The following is a 26597-nucleotide window of genomic DNA, read 5'->3' on the forward strand; positions in this document are numbered from 1 at the left end:
ATATTTAATAGCAGTCCCATATAACCACTGTCAAAAAATACATCCATAATAAAGGGTATAAAATAATTAATGTGGGGTGCCTGGGTGGGTCAGTGGTTGAGCATCTGCCTTTGACTCAAGTCGTATCCCCGGGTCCGGAATCGAGTCCCACATAGGGCTCCCTTTAGGGAGCCTGTTTCTCCCTCTGCCTTTGTCTTTGCCTCTCTCTGTGTTTCTCAGGAATAAATAAGTAAAATATTTTTAAAAAATAAAATTAAAAAAATAATTAACGTGCATAGTTTAAGCAACTTTATATGGAGTAATTGTTTCATCTCAAAACTATTTCTGCAATGATTTAGGAAGAAGTTGCTTACTCAGGCAAAAATCTATAAAGAGATGAAGTCACACCATTAGTCAATAACAGTGAAAATAATCCAGTTATCTTGATTCCTAGCCTACTTAGTCTCCACACTTACACAGTCTTCCCCATCCTCCCACGAGATATTAAGGTGAAACTGTCACTTCATAAACAAGATTCACTCTTCAGACACTTGACTGTTTTGCAATATAATGTCTGACATTAAATGGTCCTTCATAAACCTTAATCCTCCTCTAAAGAAGAACAGATAATGAACACATTTGAGTTCATTTTCTATTAGTGGTGATAGATTTGCATGAAACCTTCATCCTTTTTCCCTATTTTTCCTGGGCTCTGAAACTAATGACAAACTTAAAGGTGTCTGGGTTTAGGGAACAAGTATTTTCCCCTTAAGAAATTTCCTGCTCTTCAGTTTTGTAACCTCCACTCTTACAATTATTACCACTGTCCAGTAAACGCCCAAGTTAAGTAAGCCAGTAGCATTGAGAGAAAAAGTAATATGTAACTACTTGGCTAGAAGTAGACTAACATTTGATTTAAGGACTTGTAGTAAAAAGTGCATTGGTGCATAATAGAAAGAGCAGCAGCTTTAAAGTTAAACCAAAGCTACAGTCTTGTTTCCACCATTCGCTACAGTATCTGGCACATGGGCACTCAATAAATTTGAGTTTCTCTTTTCTCACACCCTTCCTCACTCCCTACTTTTTTCTCAATCCTCTGGTGCCAGAGAAGGAACTTAAATAGTAAGCAAATGAGTTGGCTCAGCTCAACTAAAACCAACAACAATTAATATATCAACCTCTCTTAGTTAACCTATACAATAAAAGTAGTTTTTTGCTATTTACAATGGTTAATCTACTTTCGGACACCTGCTGGAGAGGTTAATCTGGATACTATAAACAAATGTGCATGAACACTGACTTTTTCAAATGTAGTTTCCATAATTCAAACTAACATTAAAACATTACATAATTGTCCATAAATCATAATGTATTAACTCTTAACATTGCATAGGCGAAGTATTATTATGTTGTGGAAAGGACAAAGGCTTTGAGTTCTGGCTTGACTCCAAGTTACTTAACCTCTCTGGAGGTGTTTCTTCATCAATAAAACCAGAATAATAGTATCTACCTTACAAAGACTTGTCGAGAGATTAAATTAGATTACAGATGATGTAAAGTGTCAGCACACTTCACTTTAATGACTAAAGAAATATTGGCCCCTTCTCCTCCTTATATTACTCATCACTTTTCAAAGGCCCTCCTTCAAAAATAGTTCCGTGTTCCTCCTTCCCCCGCAAATGTGTAATAGTTAAATACAATGATAGGAATCAATCAGTAACATTGTATTGTCTTTTAGAGCAAATAATAAAGAATTTAGGTCATGATAACTGAGCTAACAAATATTTTAAATTTGAAAACTTCCATTTTACTTTGATTTCACATATGCTTTTTTCCTAATATACGTGTACCGGCCAGTAAAGTTAAGGGATCATTTACCTGCTTCCTTGGATCAAAGCTACCCTAGTCAAGTGGAAACAAGATCAGACAACTAGCTCCACAGTTACTGCCTCAGTAGTCTCCCTAGTTGAAGGGTACTTACTTTTCTTTTTCCTTTATCATCTTTACTTCCTACTTAAGCGATCTGGTTGTAGCCAAAGTAATAATTTCCTCTCATGAACTCTTATTAGAGAGCTAAAGAACATGTATAATATCCTACTCAACTTTTTTCATTCATCTTAACTCAGGTTGGTTATTTTAAGGCTGATGTGGTCTTCACAGAGGAAGCAACAATACTATGCTCTCTTCACATTTAACTTTTATATGTGAAAATTAACTTCAAACTTCATTTGCCATTTACTCTCTCAACTAACATTTAGCATCACCTACTATGTGCCAAGGACACACGATTAAGCTATAAGTACAAAGGTTTCCAGATCATTTATAAACTTTGTGAGATCAGTTTCCAAAGGTGTATTTAAACACACTCAAAACTTACCTATCAAGAAGAGCAAATAAGCCAAAAGCAAAAAATGTAAAAAACACCATTCTACAAAAATCAAGCCCCAAATTGCATATAGTCCCAAACCGTTTTTTTCCAGATGGCAACTATAATATAATATATAACTTCTTTTTTTTTTTTTTTTTGGTATTATAACTTCTTTCCTGAGAAGCAGAAGCACCTTTTTTTCTTCTGAAGCCATTACAAAATGTTGATAATCTTAACTGTCTTTGGGTAGAACCAAGAGAATTTTCCACCTCTTCTGCCATTTCTTCTTCCCTCAAGAAGGTGCTATTAACTTTCTTAAATATGTTAACTCTCTTTATTTTCTCATAAAAGTCACACACAGGGTAGGATTTGGCATAGAGGTCCATCCTAAACCACTAGTAGCTACTAGTGGTTGCTAAGGAAATGAAGAGGAAGTGGTAAGAGTAGACAAGAGTAGAAATTAATCTTACACATATTGGCCTAAACATGAAAAGTATTAAAATATTTCAGGTCTTGAGGTTAGAGGTTTTTCCCCTTGAGCATCACAAAAATATTAGTAACACAAGATAGATTTCATTTGCTGCCATTTGTGGCAGATGAATGAATTTGATTTATTTGAAATCAAGTTATTTGCCTCTATATGCTATTCTACAAAAATCAAAAACACCAATGATCACATTTAAGCACGAAATTAATATAAACCAGAACTATAGTTACTACTTTGGTGAAACACAGGAAAACAATTATTTCCAAAATTAATTTTCCCAATTTCTTTCAACTACACCAGTTTATGTTACATTTCGTTCCCTGTCGTTAATTTAAAAAACTGTCATTCCTATATTTTGGGCTAATCAACAGTAGTTAAAAAAGGAAAGAAAGAAAAGAAAATTAGTCTAAGAAATTTGAATATAAAAGAATATGTTAAAAATCACACTTCAGTGTCTTTTTTAAAAGTTCCAAGCAATGGTTCAGTTTCCCCTTTCCTCCTCCATTCTGCACCCTCCCCAACCCCCCCACCAATCCTACTTCACCCAGACAGAGGGTAACAGTCTGAGCTGCCCTGGTTGAGTTGATCCTAAAGTTAACATTCAGCAGCCCATTTCCAGACAGCAGCGCTAAATCTATTTGGATAAAACGCGTGTGACCCAGACAGTTGGCATTTGGCCCAAACGCGTTGCACCGGCAGCTCAAATAAAAACAAGAGTAAGAAACTCACTCTCTTGTTCCCTCTCAGTGCGCTTTTTCACTCTCTTTGCCTCTAGTACAACAAGGAAAGAAATTACCAAAGACAGGAATTGTAGTACACATTATCAGAAGGCAGCTTTCCAAAACCCCCTCCAGCACTCCAACTGCCCCCCCCCCTCGGTCCCTGAACTTTGATCCCATATACCATATATACAGACATACCCAGATATTCAAGGCTCCGGAGGGTTATGAGTCTAGCACGTCGTCCCAAGTGGCCAAAAGTAAATCAAAAACACACGCTTCCATCTCTTTGATTAGCCTATTAAAAGCTTAACATATCCTAGAGCATCGGGGCTAGAGCTAGCACATTAATTCTGCCCTCTGAGCCCAGGCATAAAATATGCACTTGTCTGACTACTTAAGACACTGACATGAAACTATAAAATGCAGGTTTTTCTTTAAGAAAACTAGAAATCAGTTTAAAATACACATCGTTATTGCTTTCTCAATTACTATTTGGTGATTAGTTAAAAGACCACAATAATCATAATCAAGTCATATTTCACAAAACATGTCTATTCGTATCATATAAACATGTATTTTTTGCATCATAAAATACTTGCAAGACCCAGATTTCTCCAACCCCCGACTAGTCTGGAGTTAAAAAGATTTCTATCTGTAAAATGAGTTCAGTCAAGCTCACTCATTGCCATTAAAAACACACACACACACACACACACACACACACACACGCACACACATACACACACACACACAGAAAAAGTTTTCTACGCGTTATTCGGAAGACAAGCAAAGCACAAGTTTTAATTAAAAAAAAAAAAACGGTTTCATTGAATATTGTTAAGTCTTCCTTACCGTTTTCATCTTCAAATTCTGATAAAAAGTAAGTTTCAAACAATAGAGATTGCACTGGACGACTCACGTACTCTCTCTCCTCTCTCTCTCTCTCTCTCTTTTTTTTCTGCCCCCTTTTGCAAAGCCACAGCAGTCAGTTACTTATTCTGCAGCCAGAATAAAACCCTATAGTCTGGCTAAACCGGGCTTTAGAGAACGGACTTTCCGATTTGGCAATAAAAGAGATGCCATCAACACATCCAGGCTATCATCCTGAGATGCTGCCTTTGCAAACACCCTTTCTCTCTCTCTCTCTCTCTCAACACCCCCCCTCCAAAAAAAAAAAAAAAAAAAGGAAAGGAAAAAAAGAAAGGAAGGAAGGGAAGGTGGGGGGGGAGAAAAAGAAGGCTTATTGGGGGTGGAAGTGGTGCCCTCTCTTCCTGGACAGCTTAGTGCCTTTGCTATGCAAATAACATGTGAAGAGCATCAAAAGGTATCAAGAGAAAAGAAGACAAGAGGAGCAGGAAGGGCAGCAAAGTTTTGTTGAAGTAGCCCTAGATCTCACTACCGGCCCCCAGCCAACTTGAATTGCAGCAGGAGAAAATTTTGGCAGCTTTTCCTCGGAGGCAGAGCACACTGACGTCAGTGTGCAGATGTGCCGGGCTGCGTCGGGTGCGCATGTGTCCTGGGTCGTCACGTGGAGGGGGAGGGGAGGGAGAGGTACAATCAGGGTAACCGACTCCCAGCCATTCAGAAGGGCTTAGACAATGTCAACTTTTCCACCCTGTGAATGAGAGAAACTCTGGCCCTTCTCAACTCCATCCCCTACCCCACTCCGCCTCTTTTTTCTTCTTCTCCCTCCTCCTCCTCCTCCTCCTCCTCTTCTTTTTAGAAATTCTAGCCTTGGTTTGTGATAAGTTGTTTCTTGGGGGGAAAAAAGAAAAAGGTAAAAAAAAGGAAGGGGGAGGGAGAGGATGAATGACTTGAGATGAATTCGTGTCACTGTTAAGATGTCCCGGTGTCCTAAGGGTTTTTGTTTTTGAAGTCCACACAACAGAAATATTAAAAGTGGCACATGAAGTGTCTTTGGGGAAACTCAGAGCAAACTGAGGTCGGTGGCGGGTTGCAAGACTCAGTAGCTACATGTGCATAAAACAGCCTGTTTTTTTTTTTCACTGTACCTCAACAACGAAAATTGCCACCAACAGGGAGAGTAGACTAAAAGTAAACTAAGACCAGCACATTTTCCATCTGATTACCGACTTCAGGTTATGTAGGGCTTTAAAAGGAGGGGAAAAAAAAAGGTGGGGGAGGCGGGAGCGGGGGAAGAGAGAAGCTTGCATTATTTCCAGATGAGGGTGAGACTGGATGGTGTGTTAAAGTGCAACCGGGGAAAGCTGCAAGTGGAGTGTATTTTTTTTTAAGTCAGTACATTGAATGAAACCTCAATGACTGTCCAAATGAAAATAAATCCAAAGTCAGACATCCCCCCCCAAAAAAAGGAGGGAAAAAAAACACAACAGGAACCCTGCTGTTATCTCAAGATAAACAAAAACCTCAAAACTGGTTCTTCAGGCTTCCCGATCCCACCCCCCAACCCCCACCCCCCACACATCCAGACACTCCAGCTGCCAGTCCATACTTTGAAGGATAAAACACCACTACAACGTAGCACTTTCGCTTTCATTTGCTGGGAGAAAGCCACTGGCATTTAAAGTCTGGGGGAAATGCCCAAATATGTTTTCCATGTCCTAAGCAAGCAAACAAAGTCTGGCACACAAATCGGAAACAGGAAAAAAAAAAAAAAAAAGTGAAAATAGCCCAGGACAAATGTTGCCTTTCAACGGTGTAATCTGCTGCATCATTTATCTGTCTCTATGGTTGAGTGTAGGGAAGGGAGAGGTTTAAGAGTTTCCGAGGCTGGGCTGGGGGTGCAGGGGGCGGTGGTATTGACGCCTAGAAATTCCAGTCGGTAGTTAACGCCAAGTCAATTTCCGATGGCCAGAACCAGAAAGGGGAATTGGACCGGAGGGAAGGGGGTGGGGAGGAGGACCTTTCTTGAATACCGGCTCTTAAGTTTCAAGCTTCTGCTAACATTATTGCTCATTTGACTTTTTTTTTCCCCCTTCCTACACCGGAGGTAGTAGGTGTAATTCTTCTGGTGAATACATGAATAGTTGGCTAAAAGAAGGCATGAATCAGACTGAGAACGTCCAAAAATACAGTTATTTCCATTCTTTTTCTGACGGTTGAAGGGGAAAGCTTTTGTCCATAGTCCTCATCTTGACCTTAATCAGTAGTATTTGGCTCAACGCCATTTAAAATGTCAGAAATACGTCCTGGGGTTGGCATTGACAGTTTTAAGAAGGACTCATATGGAGAGAGATAGATGATTAGATGACTGAGAGATAGATGATAGATAGATAGATAGATAGATAGATAGATAGATGATAGATAGATTTGCATTAAAATACATGGATGACCAATCTCCTAGCAATAATTGCAAACACAAAAAAATTAGTAAAAAGAGTGGGCACAGAGCAAAGCTGTTTTTGTGTGAAACCACCCTTTAAATAGTTGTGCATTAATTAAAAAAAAAAAAAAACCGGTATAAGATAGATACAGCCAGCACAGGAAACTAAAGTTAAGGTGTGAGTAGTATCATCTCTACAAGTTATCTCAAAAGTTTTTACTCTCAACTAAGACAAATTGCCCTAAGAAGTATCCACATTGTAGAGGAAAGGAGCTTATTCAATGAGAAGTGGACTGTGGCTAATTACTTATTCAAACAGTGCCATCCTGCGTCTAAAAAGAGTAATGAAAATTTCCAACAGATGTCCTTTTCTCCTCCAAATGACTGAGTGTAGAAAAAAATGGTATGAGTAAGGGAGAAACATTATTAGCATGAGAAATGAAGTGTGAATGTAGCTTTTTATGTGTATGCATGTGTGTGCACATTTAACTGCATTACAGAAAATTCAAACAGATACATAAGTAGAGAAATAGTTATAATGAACCCCCAAATTATATATAATCCAGTTTTAACAAGTGTCAGTACGTGACCAATTTTTTCCCATTATTTGCTCCACCTCACTGGATTATCTTGAAACTAACCCCAGATAACATTTCATTGCATCCATTAAATATTTGCCTGTATTTGTAAACTATAAGGAAAAAAATAACCACTACTATACTGCTATTACTCTTAAAACATTAATAATTCCTTAATTTCGGCAAATAGCAGATGTCCTCAAATGCAAATAAAGGCCTGAAAAACTCTTTTTTATTGGATTCAGGGTCCATATATATGTCTCTCTTTTTGACAATTCTTATTGCAGTAGAATATTCATATGGAAAAATACATACATATATAAATTGATGAAAAATGTTCAGTCTAACAAATTTTCATAAAGTGAACTTGTCTATGTAACTAACCTATCATTTCTCCCTTATTTCTCCTTTATCTTGCAACATAAATGCCATATTAATATCTTGTAATCTTACTATAGATAGCACTTCCGTTAGTATGGAAATGTTTTAGTGAATACCCATGCATAATTCCTAATTGAATTATTTGAAACAATTTTTTTTATTTTATTATTTTTTAAAAGATTCTATTTATTTATTCATGAGAGAGAGAGAAAGAGAGAGGCAGAGACACAGGCGGAGGAAGAAGCAAGCTCCATGCAGGGAGCCTGAAGTGGGACTCGATCCCGGGGCTCCAGGATCAGGCCCTGGGCTGAAGGCAGCGCTAAACCGCTGAGCCACCTGGGCTGCCCTTGAAACAAATTTAAATTAATCCCTGACTGAATTTAAGTTGCAGTAGAATTCTTTAAAAGTTTTATAATGACCAATCTTTACTATTTAAAAACTTTCCTCTCCAGCTTTCCATTTCTTTCTCTAAGAAGTGAAGATCATAGGCAGAATAGAATTGATAGCAAATCCCCTACTTATACCTAAGAAAAAGCATTGCTAGCAGTTTTTAGAAGCCTTAATAAATCAAAGTACACAGAGCCCTTTCAGGAAATCAAAGATGGAATAAACAGAAAATTGGGAGAGGAAGGAATTTGGACATACGTATGCACACATGTATGTATGTATTTCAGAGACTGAAAAAAAAAAGAGGCAAAGGCATAAGAGTTTGAAAGTCCAAGAATAAGAACTGAGGAACTTCTAGAGGTAAGAATTGACCTCTAATTTGTCATTTTTAATGTGTTAACATGTAAATTAGATTTAATTATTTTATTTTTATTTTTAAATTAAATTTTAGGCAGTTAACATACAGTGCAATATTGGTTTCTGGAGTAGAATTCAGTGATTCTTCACTTATATACAACACCCAATGTTCATAATAAGAGCCCTACTTTATACCATTCACCCATCTAGCCCATCCCACATTCACTGCCCTCCATCAACCCTCAATTTGTTCTCTATAGTTAAGAGTCTCTTATAGCTTGTTTCCCTCTCGTTTTTCTTTTCCCCTTTCCCCCATGTTCATCTGTTTTCTTTTTTAAATTGCACATGAGTGAGATCAATATGGTATTTGTCTTTCAATGACTGATTTATTTCATTTAGCATAATATATTATAGCTCTGTCCATGTCATTGCAAGTGGCAAGATTTCATTCTTTTTTATGACTAATATTCATATATATTCATATATATATATGCCACTTCTTTATCCATTCATCCGTACATCGATATAGAATTTTTTTAGTTAAAAACCAAGAGATTAAAAAAAAAACAGTTCTTAAAATTAGACTGCTTGTATTTTCAGAAAAAAATGAGATGAATTCTGATTTCATGCTTCCTTGTAATTACTAAATTGGACTAAGTCTACAAATGTACAAATGTCAACGTGAATAAATTATGTAACATTAAGTTGAAATACTGCAATAGAGTATGTTGTTCAAACTGAGATAGGATGTACATAATATGCTACAATTTATATAAACTTAATAACACAGCAAATAATATTATCTCAAACTTACAAGAGCATTCACAGGAAGAACCTACAGTTTCTTGAAGATCCTGGTTACCTGGGGTGAAAGAAAAGAACAAGATTAAGGAGGAGTACAAAGTAGTATCAACTAAATCCATAAATTTTTGAAAAACAAAACAACTATAATTATAAAATCTTACTATCTGCTAATTCAAGGTATACACTGTACATGAATATCTATTATTTTAATCTGTATTATGGGAATAAGTTACAGTTTTATAAAAAGAAAGAAAGATTACTTCTTTTTTAAAAGATTTTATTTATTTATTTGAGAGAGAACACAAACAGTGGAGGGGGGTGGGCAGAGGGAGAGGGAGAAGCAGACTCTGAGCCTGACATGGAGCTTGATCCCAGGACTCTGAGATCATGATCTGAGGAGAAGGAGATGCTTAACTGACTAAGCCACCCATGTACTGCAAGAAAGATTACGGTTATTTGTTATTACAATAAATCTGGCAATTTCAGAAACTTCACAGTGGCAAAACAGTTTTAACTACTTATTCCTTTACTTCTTTACTTTTCTTCTTTAATTTTTTATTAGATTATGAGATTAATAGCAGAAAGAAAAAAACATATTGAAAAGGATGAGTATAATCAAGGGTTAAAACCATTCTATACAAAGAATATCTAACAGTCAAAAAGGTGGAAAAGAGGAAGTCAAAGCGTATCGCTAAGATAAAGCAAAAATCCCAATATGCTAATAACAATTGTCTACTCTTTAGCATTAAGCAAAGAGCTAAGAAGTATAAAAATAGGGGGTTCCTTTTCTCAATAAATTCACAAATTGGAAAACAAGATTAAAGTGTGATAAGGGAAAATGCAGTAAGTTACATAATTTATGGATCTATATTGTCAGCGCTGTGTGTTCCAACTGAGAGAGAACCCCTAGTGAAGTTTAAATAAGGATTTTTCTGACATCCATGTTGCCGGTCTGGTGGTCAATTTTGTGGTTCTTCCTTGAACTCCCGGCAACATTCAATCTAATTCACCACTCACTTTTGGAAATGTCTTTTCTTCCCACAGTTTCTGTGACACTGTACTCTTCTAGTTTTCCTACTACCCCAATGATCCTTCCTCCTTCTCTGCTCAGTTACAAATGTTAAAATGCCCAGGATTCAGTCAGCCCTGATGCCCATTCTATTCTTTATCAACTGATTTTTCCTTTGATTAATGTATATTTTCCAATTACTTTAAAGACCATTTATTTGCCAATAACTTTTTTTAAAGATCTATTTATTTATTTTAGACAGAGAGAGCATGACGGAAGGATGGTTAGAGGAAGAGAAGCAGACTCCCTGCTGAGTGCAGAGCCCAACTGAGGGCTTAATCTCAGGACTCTGAGGTCATGACCTGAGCCAAAATCAACAATCAGATGCCAACTGAGCCACCCAGGAGCCCCTATATGCCAATGACTCATATCTAAATGTCTACTTGGGTGAGTCTAACAGGCAGTATGAACTTCATGTAACATAAACAGAATTCAACGTTTGTCTGTCTTTTCTGTGTAGTAAATGAACTTCAATTCACCAAGTCTCTGGCCAGTATGGCTTTTTCAGTACACTTTTCAGTTTTCTTAACATGTGCTCTACATTTAATGTGCAAAGTTCTACATATAATGTGCAGTTTTGGTGGGAGAAATATTGAGAAGTGTGTCTATTTCATCTTAGAAACCAGAATTCCTCTCTGCTATGATCTGAATGTTTGTGTCCCTCTCAAAATTCATATGTTGAAATCCTAATGCCCAATATCATGGTATTAGGAGGTAGAACATTTGGGAGATGGTTAGGTCAGGAGGATAGAACCCTCATATATGGAATTAGTGTTCTTATAAAAGAGACTTTATAGAGATCGCTCAGCCTTTTCACCTTGTCAGGACATAGTGAAAAGACACTGGCTATGAACCACAAAAAATACCCTCACCTGACCATGCTGGTACCCAGATATCAAATTTCCAGCCTCCAGAACTGTGACTAAAAAAATTCTGTTGTTCATAAGTACCCAGTTTGTGGTATTTTTGTTAGAACAGCCCGAATGGACCAAGGTTCTCTCTCCTTTATTGTTAAAATAGTCTAAAAATATTTACTCTCTATTGTGAAGTGACTCTTAAGTCTTTTTACCAATATAATTTTTAGCTGGGATAAATGTCATCTATTGATTTGGGGATTACTCTATATATTTCAGGTTTGAGTTCTTACCCCCATTCTATGCCTTCTAACTCTTTAAAGGAATGTATGCTTTTTGTAGACAGAAATTCCTAATTCTAATATAGCCCATTTTAGCTTTTTTTCTCTTTTATGTTTAGGGCTCTTTGTAAATTTTATTACATACAACTGTCCTGAAGCAAAAACAATCCTTTGCCTTGTTGCCATTAGATAATAAGAATACATATCATGCTCCAGTCAAAACGAACTTTATACCCTAATAAGCCAACTGAGCTTACTTACAAAAGTTAAGAGGGAAATCCAACTCTGTCTTCAAAAAACCCTTGAGAATTTCCCATAAATTAATTTCCTACCAGAAGATTATTCCAAACTTCTGATGCCTAAAGGTACATCACAACTTAGGTGCATATAGTATACAGTAATGGTGTGGGAAAATTGTTATTTTTTCCTACCAAGAACATACAAACTTGGAAACCTTGTAGGGATTTTTCTTTTAAACACAGGTTATATATTTTTATTTGAATAGCCAGATGTTCCAAAGTAGATATCCTTTTAACATCTTCTCTAGAAACATTTTCTTCCTATATGTCTTCCTTTCATAATTAATGTTAAAATTTGTGTGCTTCTTTTATCTCCCATCCTTCTCCAAAGTTAGCTTCTCTTCTTGTTGAAGTATGTCCACTAACAGTTCTTTTAGGGACAGTATACAGTAAAAAAGGCTTTTAGTTTTTATGTCAGAAAATTTGTTTTGTCTTCATTCTTGAATAAGTTTAGCTGGTTATGGAAGTCTAGGCTGATGGCTTTTTCCCCCCTCAGCAACAATATCTATTGTTAATCAAAAATAAGATTGTTTTAAAAAATTAAATAATTAAATAAATAAAATAAAGATTGTTATTCCTATCTTCATAACCTGTCTTTTCCTTTTACTATCTTTGAAAACTATTTCTCCTTGGTGTCTTGCTGTTTCACTAAACGATTTCATGGTGTGTGGTTTTACCTCTATTTATCTTGCACAGTATTCCATGAACATGTTTTTCTGAGCATTTATATTGTTCTACATACTGAAAAATTATCACCCATTATCAATTCAAATATTACTTAACATTCTCCACAAATTCTTTAAGAATTTCTATGTTGGTGGAATTCCTCAATTTGTCTTCTATACCTCTTATTTGTTCTTCATAATTTTGATCTTTTTTATCTTTCTGATGAATTGTTCAAATTCTCTTTATTGATTTATTAAATCAATCTCTGACTTGATTCAGTTTATCTCCTTTGTAGAAATGTACTTAAATTATCATATTTAATCAGATATGGGACTTGTAATTAATTCCTTCTCATAAGCAAATGTTTTCATTTGTTCCTATTTTTGTGTTACAATTTCTAGTTCTTTTTAGATGAAATAATTTCTTCAAATAACCTCAAAATATACATTTAAAAGTCTTCATCAGGTAATCCATAAAATTAATTTTATTGAGAGTGCATGTTCCATTTGTTGGATGTTGCTACCAGCTAAGAAACCTTCAGTTTCAAGTAACATAAAAAAATCTGTCTCAATTTACTTAAACTAGGAGGAGAATTTATTATCTTATATATCATGTTCCCTAGCAAAGCACCTCTAGGGTCAACTAATTCACTGGCTCAATAACATTATCAGAATTTGTTCTTTCTCTTTTGTGACTCTGCCATACTAAATATGCCAGATTTGTCCATGGCAGCTCTCCTTATGGTTACAAAATGGCTAAACAGTTCCAGATGTTCCATGCAGACCCAGTAACATCTACCAGAAGAGAAGAAGTCATCTCCTCCTGTATATTTTTTTAATCAGAAAAAAGAAATCTATCCCAAAAGTTTCTCAGAAGACATATATATTAAGTCAATATTGCACCAAATGTATTCCCAAATAAATCACTAAGAAGGGGATTAAGACAACCATGTTCGGTTTAGCTAAATACATGGCTGTGTAGACAAGGGTGGATTACTCAAATAAAATTTAGTTCCCTTAGAAAGTAGGAAGAACAGCAGCAAAAAACAAAATATGCTGCCTTGGCTATCTTTGTGTTAAATTCCTTCACTGGTTTAACATTTGCTTTTCATGGTCATTTTACCAGGAAATCTCGTATGTTTATGGTTTGCCATTTTTATTCATTTCCTCCCCTTCCATTTGACCCTTTTTACCTGGTGTTTCAAAATTGCCTTGGCCTCTCCCAGCCCCAAGTCCACAACCAGTTATTATGGTGTTTAAACATTGCGTGATAAAATTATTGCTATATAATAAAATAATCCAAAAGTTAATGGCTTAAAACAATAAACATTTATTTTCTCACCATTTCAGTGTTTCAGAAATTCAGAAACAATTTAGCTGAATAATTCTCCCTCAGGATCTCTCATGAAGTGGCAGTCAAGGTTATGGCCAAGGGTTAGTTCAGATAACTGAAGGCTGAAAGTGGTTCACTTACACAGCTAACAGAGTGGTGCTTTGTTGGCAGGAGACCTTCGTTTCTGCTCCTGTGAGCCTCAACACAAACCGAGCATTCTCTTATCATGGAGTCAAGCTTCTTCCAGAGTTTAGCAATCCAAATGAATTCAAGATAGAAGGTGCAGGAATGCCTGGATGGCACAGTCGGTAAGTGTCTGACTCTTGGTTTCAGGTCATAATCTCAGAGATCTCATGAGATTGAGCCAGAATCGGGCTCTGTGCTCAGCATGAAATCTGCTTGGGAGTCTTTCTCCCTTTGCCCCTTCTGCTCGCATACTATCTCTCTCACAAGTTATAAATAAATCTTTAAAATAAAAGAGGTATACTGTCTCTTTGTCATATTCTATTTGTCACTAACAGACACATGTGGAGGTGAATACCAGCAGAGGAGGATCACTGATCTTGGAGACTAGCTACTACAGTCATCCAAGCAACAATGGGTATTTAACATATCCCCATTTACTTCCTGGTCTAAAAGCTCTATCTTTGCCTCTTTCACCTTGCTGGGTTCATAGCTTGTTATAAGCCTCAGTGATTTTGTTTTAGATCTCTTTTCACAAAATTTTGGCTGTGAAGAGACTCACAAGCCCTCAGCTTCAGAGACCTTGATTCTAGTCCTCCTTCTCATATAGAGAAATTTTAATATTCATTTCCAAGGAAAGAACCAAATTCTCATACTAAGTGCTTCTAAACCCAGAGGAAAATACAACTATGGCATCATTTCCACTCACAACTCCTTTTCTTCTAATTTCTGATCCACTAATATTTATTGTTAAGTCTTTCTACATATTTTTCCTTGTTTTCTCTTTTAAATGTTCTCAAATGCCACATGTTAAGAGAAAGAGTATGCTAATGTAGGAACTCTTATCACTTTTAAGTTTTATTATTTTTTTTTAGCTTTTTAATGTTAAATTTTCAGGAGTAGTACAGAGTTCCCATATATCTCTCACCTGGCTTCCCTAATGTTAACAACTTATATAACTATATTAAAATTATTGAGCCCAGTAAACTATCAATGGTACAATACTATTAACTAAATTGTAGACCCTACTCAAATTTCACCAGCCTACCATTGCTGTTTTCCCTATCCAAGAGCCTGCCTAGGACTTGTAAATCATAGATCTGATAAAGGATTTATTTCCAGAATACACAAAAACTCTCAAAATGCAGTAAGATGACAGACAACTCAATTTCAAAATGGACCAAAAACTCCTATATGCTATATAGACATTTTTGATCCCTTTATGCTTAGCCCTTTTTTTTTTTTAAAGATTTTATTTATCTATTTTTTAAGACAGAGAGAGCACAAGCAGGGAGAGGGGTAGAGGGAGAGAAGCAAGGAGCCCAATGCTCAATCTTAGGACTATGAGATCATGACCTGAGCCAAAGGCAGACGCTTAATTGACAGAGCCACCCAAATGCCCCAGTGCTTAGCCTTTCTGAATTATTTTATGTATGTCTCCTATATACTACAGTTAAATTTTGCTTTTTAAGGAGATTCTGATTGTCATGATAAATATGTTTGGTCTCTTATCTGTATTAGAAGGGGCAGTCCTTAGGACATGATTGGTTCCCTGCACGCTCTTGCTGACTGCAAAACTACAGGGTTACTCATTGTTTGATATTGAACACTTTCTGGAACTGGTCACACGGAAACTAGGTATGTTGAGGCAACTCACAACGTGGCTGAGTAATATTCTGTCATATGAATGTACTGCATTTTGTTTATACATTTGCTTTTTGAAGAACATCTGGATTGCTTCCAATTTTTGGCATTATGAAAAAGTGCTTTGCTATAACATTTCTGTGCAAGTTTTTGTGTAGACAACTCATTGGGGTAAATATTGCATAATTGGTCGGTAGTAAATTCGTAAGAAATGCCAAACTGTTTTCCAAAGTGGCTGTATAATTTTGCATTTCCATCAGCACTGAATGAGAGTTCCTCTTGTTCCACATCTTCACCAGCATTTGGGGTTGTCAGTGTTTCAGATTTGGGCCATTCTAGTAAATTTGTAGTGGTATCTTATTGCTGTCTAATTTACATTTTCCTCATGACATATGGGGAGATCTTTTCATCTGATTTGCTATCTCTAGATCTTCTATTGTGAGGTAACTGTTTTGACCTTTTGTACTCTTTTTAATTGAGGTATCCCTTGTCTATTGTTGAGTTTTAAGAGTTGTTTGTATATTTTCTGTTATCTTTAACAGATTATGTATGTTGCAAATATTTTCTCTCAGTCTCTGGCTTATCTTTTCATTCTAACAGTGTCTTTAACAAAGCAGAAATTTTGAGTTTTAATAAAAATCAATTTATTAGTTTTTTCTTTCATGGATTACAATTTTGGTATTGTATCTTAAAAGTCATCACAAGGGGCACCTGGGTGGTACAGTTGGGTAAGAGTTTCACTCTTAGTTTCAGCTTGGGTCCAAATCTCAGGGTGGTGAGATACAGCCATGTGTTAGGCTCCTCACTCAGCAGAGTCTGCTTATGTTTCCCCCTCCTTCTCTCTCTGCCTCTCCCCACAGCCACACACTCTCTCTAAAAATAAAAAAAAGCATCACAAAACCCAAGTTCAGACTAGATTATCTTTTATGTTCTAGAAGTTTTATAGCTGTGCATTTTACATTTAATTTTTGTTAAAGGTATGTCAGGGTCTATGTTCTTTTTTTTTTTTTTTGGCATGTCCATGTTCTCGCACGATTTGTTGAAAAAGACTCAGCTTTACCAGATTATCTTTATTCCTTTGTCAAACAAAGACCAGCTGACCCTATCCATGCCAGTCTTATTCCTGAGCTCTTCATTCTGTTACATTGACTTGTCTGCTCTTTCACCAGCATCATAGTGTCTTGGTTACTGGAGCTTTACAATAAATTTTAAAGTTGGTATCAGTCATCCCAACTTTGTTCTTCAATATTTTGGTAGATAAGCTGATCATTTGCCTTTCTGTATAAACTTTAGAATCAGTTTCTATTCCTAGCTTGCTTAGTTTTTATCATGAATGGGAGTTGGAAAATGGCTTTTTTTGTAATCTATTGGTATGATCATATGGTTTTTCCACTTTAGTCTAATGATGTCATGAATTAATGTAATTAATTAATGTAATGTGATTGTGTAATGTAATTAATGAATGATAGTAATCACAATTATGTGATGTAATCATGTAATGTAATTAATGTAATTGATGAATGAATTACATTAATTCATGACATCTGAATGTTGAAGCAGTCTTGCATACCTCGAAAAAAATGCTACTTGGCAGTGGTGGATAGATCTTTGTTCTACAATGTTGAATTTGTTTCATTTTTCACCTATGTTCATGACACGTATCTGTCTGTAGCTTTCCTTTCTTGTAATGTCTCTGTCTGGTTTTGGTGTTACAGTAATGCTGGCCTCACAGAATGAGTTAGGAACTATTCTCTCTGCTTCAATTTTCTGAGATGGATTATACAGAACTGACATCATTTCCTTTTTGTATGTTTGGTAGAATTCACCAATGAAACCATCCAGGTCTTATACTTTCTATTTTGAAAGTTTATTATTGATTCCATTTCCTTAACAAATATAACCTTATGCAGTTTAGCTAGTTCTCCTTGTGTGAATTTTGGTAGATTACATTTTCACAGAATTGGTCCATTTCATCTAAGTTATAAAATTTGTGGGTAAGAGGTTGTTCATAATATACCTTTACTTATCTTTTTTTTTTTTTTAAGATTTTATTTATTTATTCATTAAAGACAGAGAGAGAGAGAGAGAGGCACAGACACAGGCAGAAGCAGGCTCCATGAAGGGAACCCAATGTGGGAATCAATCCTGGGTCTCCAGGATCACACCCTGGGCCAAAGGCAGTGCTAAACCACTGAGCCAGCCGCGCTGCCCTATTTATCTTATTAATATTCCTGGGATGGGTACTGATGGCGTTTTTTTTTTTTTTTTTTTTAAGATTTTACTTATTCATGAGAGACACAGAGAGAAGCACACATAGGCAGAAGGAGAAGCAAACTCCCTTTGGGGAGCCTGATGTGGGACTCCATCTCAGGACCCCAGGGTCACAACCTGAGCCAAAGGCAGACACTCAAACTCTAAGCCACCCAGGTGTCCCTCTTTTCATTTCTGATTCTCATCTCTCCTCCTTTCTTGGTTAGCTTGGCTAGAGATTTATCAGTTTTATTGATATTTTCAAATAGCCAGCTTTTGGTTTCATTGATTTTTCTGTATTGATTTCTTGTTCTCATTTCCCTTTACTTCTATTCTGATTTTTATCATTTTTCTTCTTCTTTGGATTTATTTACTTATTAAGTTATCTGTATACCCAACACGGAGCTGCAACTCACCACCTCAAGATCAAGAATACCATTCTTTACACAAGTGAGCCAGCCAGGCACACCTAATTTGGACTTAATTTGCTGTTCCTTTTCTAGTTTCCGAAGGTGAACTCTTCAGATTATTGATTTTAGATCTTTCATCTTTTCTAATATATTTAATGCTATAAATTTCTTTAAACTCTGCTTTTGTTGCATCACAAATTTTGAGGAGTTATATTTTCAATTAGTACAAAATATTTAAGCGTTTCTCTTGAGATATCTTCAATGCATGTGTTTACATGTTGTTTAATCTCTAAATATTTTGGGATTTTTCCATGTATTTTCTTATTATTGACTTAGTTTAATTTCATTGTAGTTTGAAAGCATAATTTGTAGTCTAATTTAAAAATTTTATTGGTAACCCAGAACATGGTTTTAGTAAATGTTCCACCTGAACATGAAAAGAATGTGTGTTTTGCTCTTGCAGGATTAGAATTCTATAAATGTCATAGATCCAGTTGATTGATGATGCTGTTCAGTTAAACTATATCCTTGCTGGTTTTCTACCTGCTGGATCTCTCAATTATTGATAAAAGAATGTTGAAGTCTCCAACAGTAACTGTGAATTCATCTATTTCTTCTTGCATTTCTATCAGTTTTTGCCTTATGTACTGTGACAAAGTTAAGTGCATACATATTAAAGATTATTGCATCTTTTTGGAGACTTGGCAGCTTTATCAATATGTGATATTCCTTGTAATCCCTGGGCATTTTCCTTGCTCTGAAGTCTGCTTTGTGTAAAATTAAGATAGCTAACTCCAGGTATCTTTTGATTAATGTTAACATGATATATCTTTCTCTGTCCCTTTACTTTTGATCGGAGTCTTTATATTTTAGATAGGTTCCTTGCAGAAAACACATAGTCTGAGTCTTTTTTTTTTTTTTTACCACTTTGACAGTCTTGCCTCGATTGGTGTATTTAGTCCATTCACATTTAAAATAATTATTAAATAATTATTATCTGGATTAATATCTACCATATTTGTTACTATATTCTATTCATTGCCTTTGTTCTCTGTCTTCCATTTTTGTCTTCTCTAGTTTTTTTTTTAATATTTATTTATTTATTCATGAGAGACACACAGAGAGAGGCAGAGGGATAATCAGTCTCCATGCAGGGAGCCTGATGTAGGATTTGATCCCAGCACTCCAGGATCATTCCCTGGGCTGAGCATCCCCTGGTGCTAAACCGCTGAGCCACGGGGCTGCCCTCAACCTCACTTTCAAATAAAAGATGTTTTACAGAATTGAAAAATAGAATTCTTGGTAAAAGCAACAAGGAGCAAACTAATGAAATCACTAAGTCAAAGATATATGCAACCTCATGTTCACTGCAGTATTGACAATAGCCCAGATATGGAATCAATGTAAGTGTCCATCAAAGGATGAATGGATAAAGGTGGTATATAAATACAATGGAATATTATTCATCTATAAAAATAAATGGAATTTGCCCTTTGTGACAACAAGGATAGACCTTGAGGGCATTACGTTAAGTGAAAAAGAGAAAAAGTCATAGGTCATATGATGTGACCTACATGTGTAATCCAAAAGCAACAAGAAAACAAGCTTATAGAATCAAAGCAACAGATTGGTGGTTACCAGAGGCAGGGAGGGGGTGGAGAGTGGGCAAAATGAGTAAAGAGGGTCAAAAGGTACAAACTTACAGTCATAAAATAAAGAATTCATGGGGATATAACGTACAGCATGGTGACTATAGTTAATACTGTATTGCATATCTGAAATTTGCAAAGAATAGATTTAAAAGTTCTCATCACAATAAAAAAAAATTTTTTAAAGACCACTTATATTAATAAATGTCTATTTCAACTTTTTTACAGTAGAATAAATGTTTTGATGACTGTAGATATGTAAGGCTGTTTGGTAGCATCCAGATCCACCACAACAATGGTGGTCTTCCTGACGGGTGTGTAGTCTTCAGTAATTATAAGGGATTACTTGTCTGAAACTGCTGTTAAACCAGCAGGACTGCATTTATGCATCCATAATTTTCAGGATTGTTGGTAACCTGGGCATATTTTCCCCAAATAACTTTGCCTCCTTGTGTCACAAGGCCCAACTCACTCACGTTCACTTCAATGACAGTACGTTTGGCAATAACACCCAAAGTTGTATATAGTGGAGATGAGGGATTCTTTTTTACACCGAGTATTGGCAGGCAAAAGGTGGCTTTCAATTCAGGATGTGTTACATGGGCCTTTTTGAAACGTAAAACGTAAGCCCATTGGCCTAATGAATCTTTGGTATTTAGGTGGTTTTCTAGTAAAGCCGTCTCCAACAAAGCAGACTTTAGTGACCATCCTCTTCCATGCTTTTTTCTCTTTCCTATTCGAATGACTTTTAATACTTCTGTTTCTCCCTGAGCACGAACTTTGGGTAAAGGAACTTCCCACTTTCCCACTTTCTCTTTTCGCTTTTGTTTAATCATATTGCAAAGTACTTTAGCTTGGGACTGCCCCTCCCTGTCCAGTAGATATGCAGGTATTGCTCCCTGTGGAGTCTTTTCATCATTCTTTTGTTTGGTGTTTCTCTTTTCATGCATCTTGATAGTCTTTTTCATTTGTATTTTTTCAGCATGGCGCTGTTTATGGTAGAGCTTAGCTTTCAGACCAATCATCTTTTTTGCTTTTTTTGAACCTTCATGAGCTCCTCGACCTTCTTTCTCTTTTTCTCATGGTAATCCAAACGATAGCCATAGCACTTCCAGTGTAACTCAATATATTCATTTTGTGGCATGGTGACAGCCGCTGGGCACCAAGAGGCTCTCTAGCTTCAGGCTCTCAGCCTGCGAGCTCCCTCCGTGCCAGCCGCGACCAGTAATAAAAATTTTTAACTATGGTGAAAGATGTGTGGTGATCATTTCACAATATATATATAAACATCAAATCAATATGTTATACACCTGAAATAATAAAATGTTCTATGTCGGTTATACCTCAATTTAAAAAATCATAGTGAGGGATGCCCGGGTGGCTCAGTGGTTAAGGGTCTGCCTTTGGCTCAGAGCATTATCCCAGGGACCTGGGATGCAGTCTCGCACCAGGCTCCCTGCATGGAGCCTGCTCCTCCCTCTGCCTATGTCTCTGCCTCTCTCTCTGTGACTCTCATGAATAAATAAAATCTTAAAAAAAAAGTCAGTAAAATAAAAACAATCCTAAATCTTAACAGATTTCAGTGACTATCTTAAAGCAGTGAAAAGTGAAAATACATAAAGTTCCTCAGAACTTGAAACATTTGCTCCAACATTCTTAAAACCACAGAAAGCTTACAAAAGCTGGAAGCTTAGATGGAGTAAAAATCAAGACTAATTCTAGTATACATTACTTGGTTCATAACTGAGATCAAAAGTGGGCAAATTGGGATGCCTGAGTGGCTCAGTGGTTGCGCATACCTGCCTTTGGCCCAGGAGGTGATCCTGGAGACCTGGGATCAAGTCCCAAATCGGGGTCCCTACATGGAGCCTGCTTCTCTCTCTGCCTCTCTCTGTGTTTGCCATGAATAAATAAATAAAATCTTAAAAAAAAAAAAAGTAGGCAAATAATCTTGCTATGTAAGAAGCCTGGAAGAAGTAGGATGTAATAATCATCAAAGTTTTCTTTAACACCTTATACAAGATATCAAAAGATCCTAACCAGTAAAATGTGAAATGAAGATTTGTCCAGTAAAGCAAGATGTCTACTGCTGAATGTATTTCTGTAATTTGCAATACAAAGAAGTTCATGGACAACAGCACTACCTACTTTGTAAAAATAGCTCTCAGGGTTATACTGAATGAACCATTTCTCCCATCTCCAGTAACTTCAAGAACTTAAAACATGCTCATTGCTGTGACTCCCAACTGGAGTATTCTAAGCAAGGTACTTTATATGTCATCTTTCCATAAAAGAACTTACATTCTCTGAAATGTAAGTGTTTGTATTTTATCTAAAAGGGACAGGATATACTTGGAATAGTATTTGTTTACTTTAAGAAAGTTGAAGTATTTAAGGTATGCAAGAAATACGGATAAACATTAGAAAGCATTTTCAAATATAAAAGTACACACTAAATCCTCTTAGAAAACTAATGATACAGGGATGCCTTGGTGGCTCAGCAGTTGAGCATCTGCCTTTGGCTCAGGGCATGATCCTGGGGTCAGGGATTAAGTCCCTCATCAGGCTCCTTGTGGGGAGCCTGCTTCTCCCTCTGCCTCTGTCTCTGCCTCTCTCTCTCGGTGTCTCTCATGAATAAATAAAATCTTAAAAAAGAAAGAAAAGAAAAGAAAAGAAAAGAAAAGAAAGAAAGAAAAGAAAAGAAAAAAAACTAACGATACTAAAAGGAATTGGTATTCTTTAGTTTGGCTTGTATGTAACCTTGAATGAGTCTTATAATACCCTCATTTTTCTGCCTATGAAAAAGTCTATTTATTAAAATATCACACCACATCACCAAAAAAGCTAGAGATTTTTAGATAAGAGAATTTTATTTAGAGAATTAACAAAATGTTATGAACAGAATTTTGTTAGCAATAATTAACAGAACCAAGAACAGTTCAATATATATCACTTATATAATACATACTAAAATATAGTTTTCATGCTACCTTTATCCATTAGTTTTCTGTTTCAACTTTTTAAAAAATCTAGAAATAAGGCATATACATGGAACAGATTTACTACATACAAATTATGATTCCTTCTATGCCAGAAACTGCCAATTTAAAAACCACCTGCAAATTAAATGGCCTTTCCAATATAATTCCTAAATTTAAAGATATAAGCACCAAACACAACTCAAAATGCATAAAATAAACTCACAAATTTCAAAAGGAAAAAGATTATATTTGCAATATCATAAATTAAGAACTTTCCAAAGAATACTGCAAAAGGTAAATCAAATTTTACAATGATTAAGTCTAGAATATTTTTTACTTGCATTCTTTTCCATCCAGTTGAAAACACCAGAGAGCACTGACTGAATTGAAAGGGCCATTTATAAACGAATAGTAGATGACATGTGTCATTTTATGGATAAAAGGAAGAGGGACTATGTACTTTGATTTGCAAATAATGTTCTTTATCCAAGTAAATCCTCAGTGTTTCCATTATTCTCAAATGACAAGATTCATTAAGTACCATGTGAAAAAAAAAAAAAAAAAGACCATCTTTTTACTGATGGAAGGCTTCTAATCTTATTTGTGTTGGATCTTCTGGATGTCTCAAGGCAATTCCATTACGAAGGAGCAGCTCAATATAAGGTGGCCAAAATGAATCTCTAATTTTGATATATGGATCATGTGGAACATCAAATAATCTATTTATAAGAATCTAGGAAAAAATATCATTCAAAATATACCATACTTAGTAGTATTAAAAAAAAATCTATAATAAGACATTAAAAATTTGTTAGCCAAAGAATGTCTATCTCTTTTCTCTTTGAATAACTGCTTAATCATAATTTCTATGTATTAATTTAAATAACTGATTTTCTTCATTTAAAAAAACTACAGATATTAATAAATGGAAACCTCTTTAAAACTGGGTACAAGTTTCTGCAACTTTGTGGAATCCTTAAACTCACATATGTAGTTCAGATAGAATAGAGATGCCAACTAAAGATTCCATCCATGTAAAAGTACAGGGTTTCAACTGTGTAAATATTAAATAACACCATAAACATTCTTTTAAAACAATAATCTTGGGAATATGATTAAGTGCTAGTCTCCAAATTTATGTTCTTTTAACAAATGACAATACTCTTTCTAGTAAGGTATAGAAAACAGACACTAGTCTTATACTAAAGATAAACTAATATAAATATATTTAATAAAAGTTGGTATATTTAAGAACTAATGCAGTTATTTTATTTTGAGCCTGTGTATAATTGTTTAGAAATCACTAATTTAAAGAAATCGTGAAGACAAAACTACACAAAACACTTACCTCTAATATTTCATGCAGTGTTATCAGCTGTGCAGTTGATTCTTTAATGTTTTTCTTTGACAAAAATGTGAATAAAAAAGAATTAATCTTTCAATTCTGCCAATGGCAGATTAGACTATATTTATAACAAAATTTTCAAAAGTTAGCATTTCTTACTGCAATGGTACAAGGTATACCAAAACAAAATATTTATAATTAGGTGATTTTAAAAGCATTCTAAAAGTAAACAATCTGCTTGTACTAAACAGGTTCATAAAAACAAAGTTCAAACAACCCCTAAGTAATATCTTTTGCAATTACAAGAAGATATAATTCAGATTATCTAAAAATTCATAATGGGTAAATTATACATATTATATATACACTTAAGTAACTGAAAGTCTATTGTTTGAACTCTCTAATTAAAATATTTCAAACAAATGGCATTCCCAACTGTATTTATATAGCTTTAGGATAGGAAATTTACTTCCCAAGGAGCCTTGTTCAGCTTTCTAAAGTTCTTGACAGTTCCTAATGTTAACTCAACTCACTGCTTCTTTTTCCCTTGGAATGTCAGAGAATAAATCCTATTCCAATTCGATCCAAGAATTCCTCAAATATTTGAAGAGAGGTATTAGGAGCCCGAAGTCTTCACCATACTCATCACCATATTAATTAGTTCCTTATTTTTCACAAGCCATAGCCTTGCAGCCCCTCAATATCATGGTTGCTGTCTAAATGTGCTTTAATTTATCTTGTTTTTTCTTTTTCAATCCAGTCTCCACATGATACATGTGTGACTTAAATAACAAAGATGAAAAGGAAGATTCACACTTCCATACTTATAGATGCTGGAATTTTATTCAAGTTTATTCATCAGCTTTTGGACATCTATTTTGCCCTGCTGACCTCCCTCGGAGCATACTATCATCTAAAATGCCTAAACCACCTTCTTGCATCTAGCTAAGATAGGTCTCCTTCATTCTTTAATATTTTAAACTCAAGAAAGGTATTCTATGTAACTCCACTAAACATTATCCTTACTTTATTTGGGCTAGTTCTACCCAACTGAAAAATATAGTCCTAATTCTGTCATCCAATATATTTACTATCTAGCTCTCTTAGTTTCTTATCATTTGCAAGTTTTCATGACTATGCCTGCTACCATTTATCTAAACTCCTATTAAAAATATTCCATAGACCATCTCTTCGTGCCCATAGGTCCTGTCCCTATGCTTTAATAAAAACACTTTTTGCACCAAACCAAACCAAACAAAAAAACCACCATTCAAAGGGACAAGAATCTAAAGGGGATCTGCTAGAAATCTCCTACTAATCTTAATCAGCAGTTTTTGAGCTCAGGTATTTAATTAATTACAAAGTCACCTACTGTAGTGAAAGCTAGTACCTTTCTGATAACCATCAAAGATTACCAGGGAAGTCACTATAAAGTCTTATGTAGTGGCACCTGGGTGGCTCAGTAGGTTAAGTGTCTGCCTTTGGCTCACGTCATGATCCGGGATTACAGGGATAGGACCCCATGTCGGGCTCCCTGCTCAGTGGGGAGTCTGTTTCTCCCTCTCCCCCTCGCCCCACTCATTCTCTCTCTCTCTCTCTCTCTCTCTCTCAAATAAATTAAAACCTCTTGACCAAAAAAAATTTAAGGTCTTCTGTAAGTACATATATGTTAAAGAAAGAGTAAAAATAAATGTGATTCCTCAGTAAAGATAGTAAAGCTGGATATCAAAAACTCCTGGTCTCTAATACCTTCTCTTTAAAAAGAAAAAAGATTTTATTTATTTACTCATGAGAGACACAGACAGGCAGCGACACAGGCAGAGGGAGAAGCACGCTCCTCACAGGGAGCCTGATGCAGCATTCAATCCCAGGACCCTGGGATCACACCCTGAGCTGAAGGCAGATGCTCAACCACTGAGCCACCCAGGCATCCCTCTAATACCTTCTCAAATAAAAGAGAAATTTTAAAAAAGGAGCATTGAGTAGTGATGAAAGCAAAGAGAATTAAAGAACTGATACAGAAATAAGCAGCAACAAAGCAAGATTAAAATATAAATATTTGAAACAATCAAAGAAGAGCAGAGGAAAAATATGAGAACCAAGAAAAAAAATGTTTCAAGATAAGGATATGAAAAACAATATGACACAATAAAATAAAAGTTCCATGAAATGAAATGTGATCTAAATCTGACCCTAAAAACAATGCCATCTTCAAAGCAAACTGATATTGAATGATCAACATTGTTATGAATCTTTGTGAAATTACT

The 26597-nt window shown here is 35.6% G+C and overlaps 1 protein-coding gene and 1 pseudogene across 3 annotated transcripts in view; both read right to left on the reverse strand.

Annotated features, from left to right (window-relative positions):
• The window catches only part of CENPK (centromere protein K), a 67681-nt gene that overhangs the window by 3473 nt on the left and 37611 nt on the right, over positions 1-26597 (reverse strand). For 2 of the 3 annotated variants that reach the window (XM_041767371.1, XM_041767370.1), the window contains exons 10-11: positions 24334-24387; positions 22878-23718 (exon numbers count right to left, since the gene is read on the reverse strand). In XM_041767371.1, the coding sequence (XP_041623305.1) occupies positions 23560-23718; positions 24334-24387 (213 nt within the window). In that variant the 3' untranslated portion in view covers positions 22878-23559. Of the gene's footprint in view, positions 1-9377; positions 9426-22877; positions 23719-24333; positions 24388-26597 lie in introns of those variants that run through there. The other variant, XM_041767372.1, reaches the window with a different exon arrangement.
• LOC121497623 lies at positions 20353-21148 on the reverse strand (annotated as a pseudogene).

The sequence above is a fragment of the Vulpes lagopus genome, chromosome 8, assembly GCF_018345385.1.
Source record: "Vulpes lagopus strain Blue_001 chromosome 8, ASM1834538v1, whole genome shotgun sequence".
In the NCBI taxonomy this organism is placed as follows: domain Eukaryota; kingdom Metazoa; phylum Chordata; class Mammalia; order Carnivora; family Canidae; genus Vulpes; species Vulpes lagopus.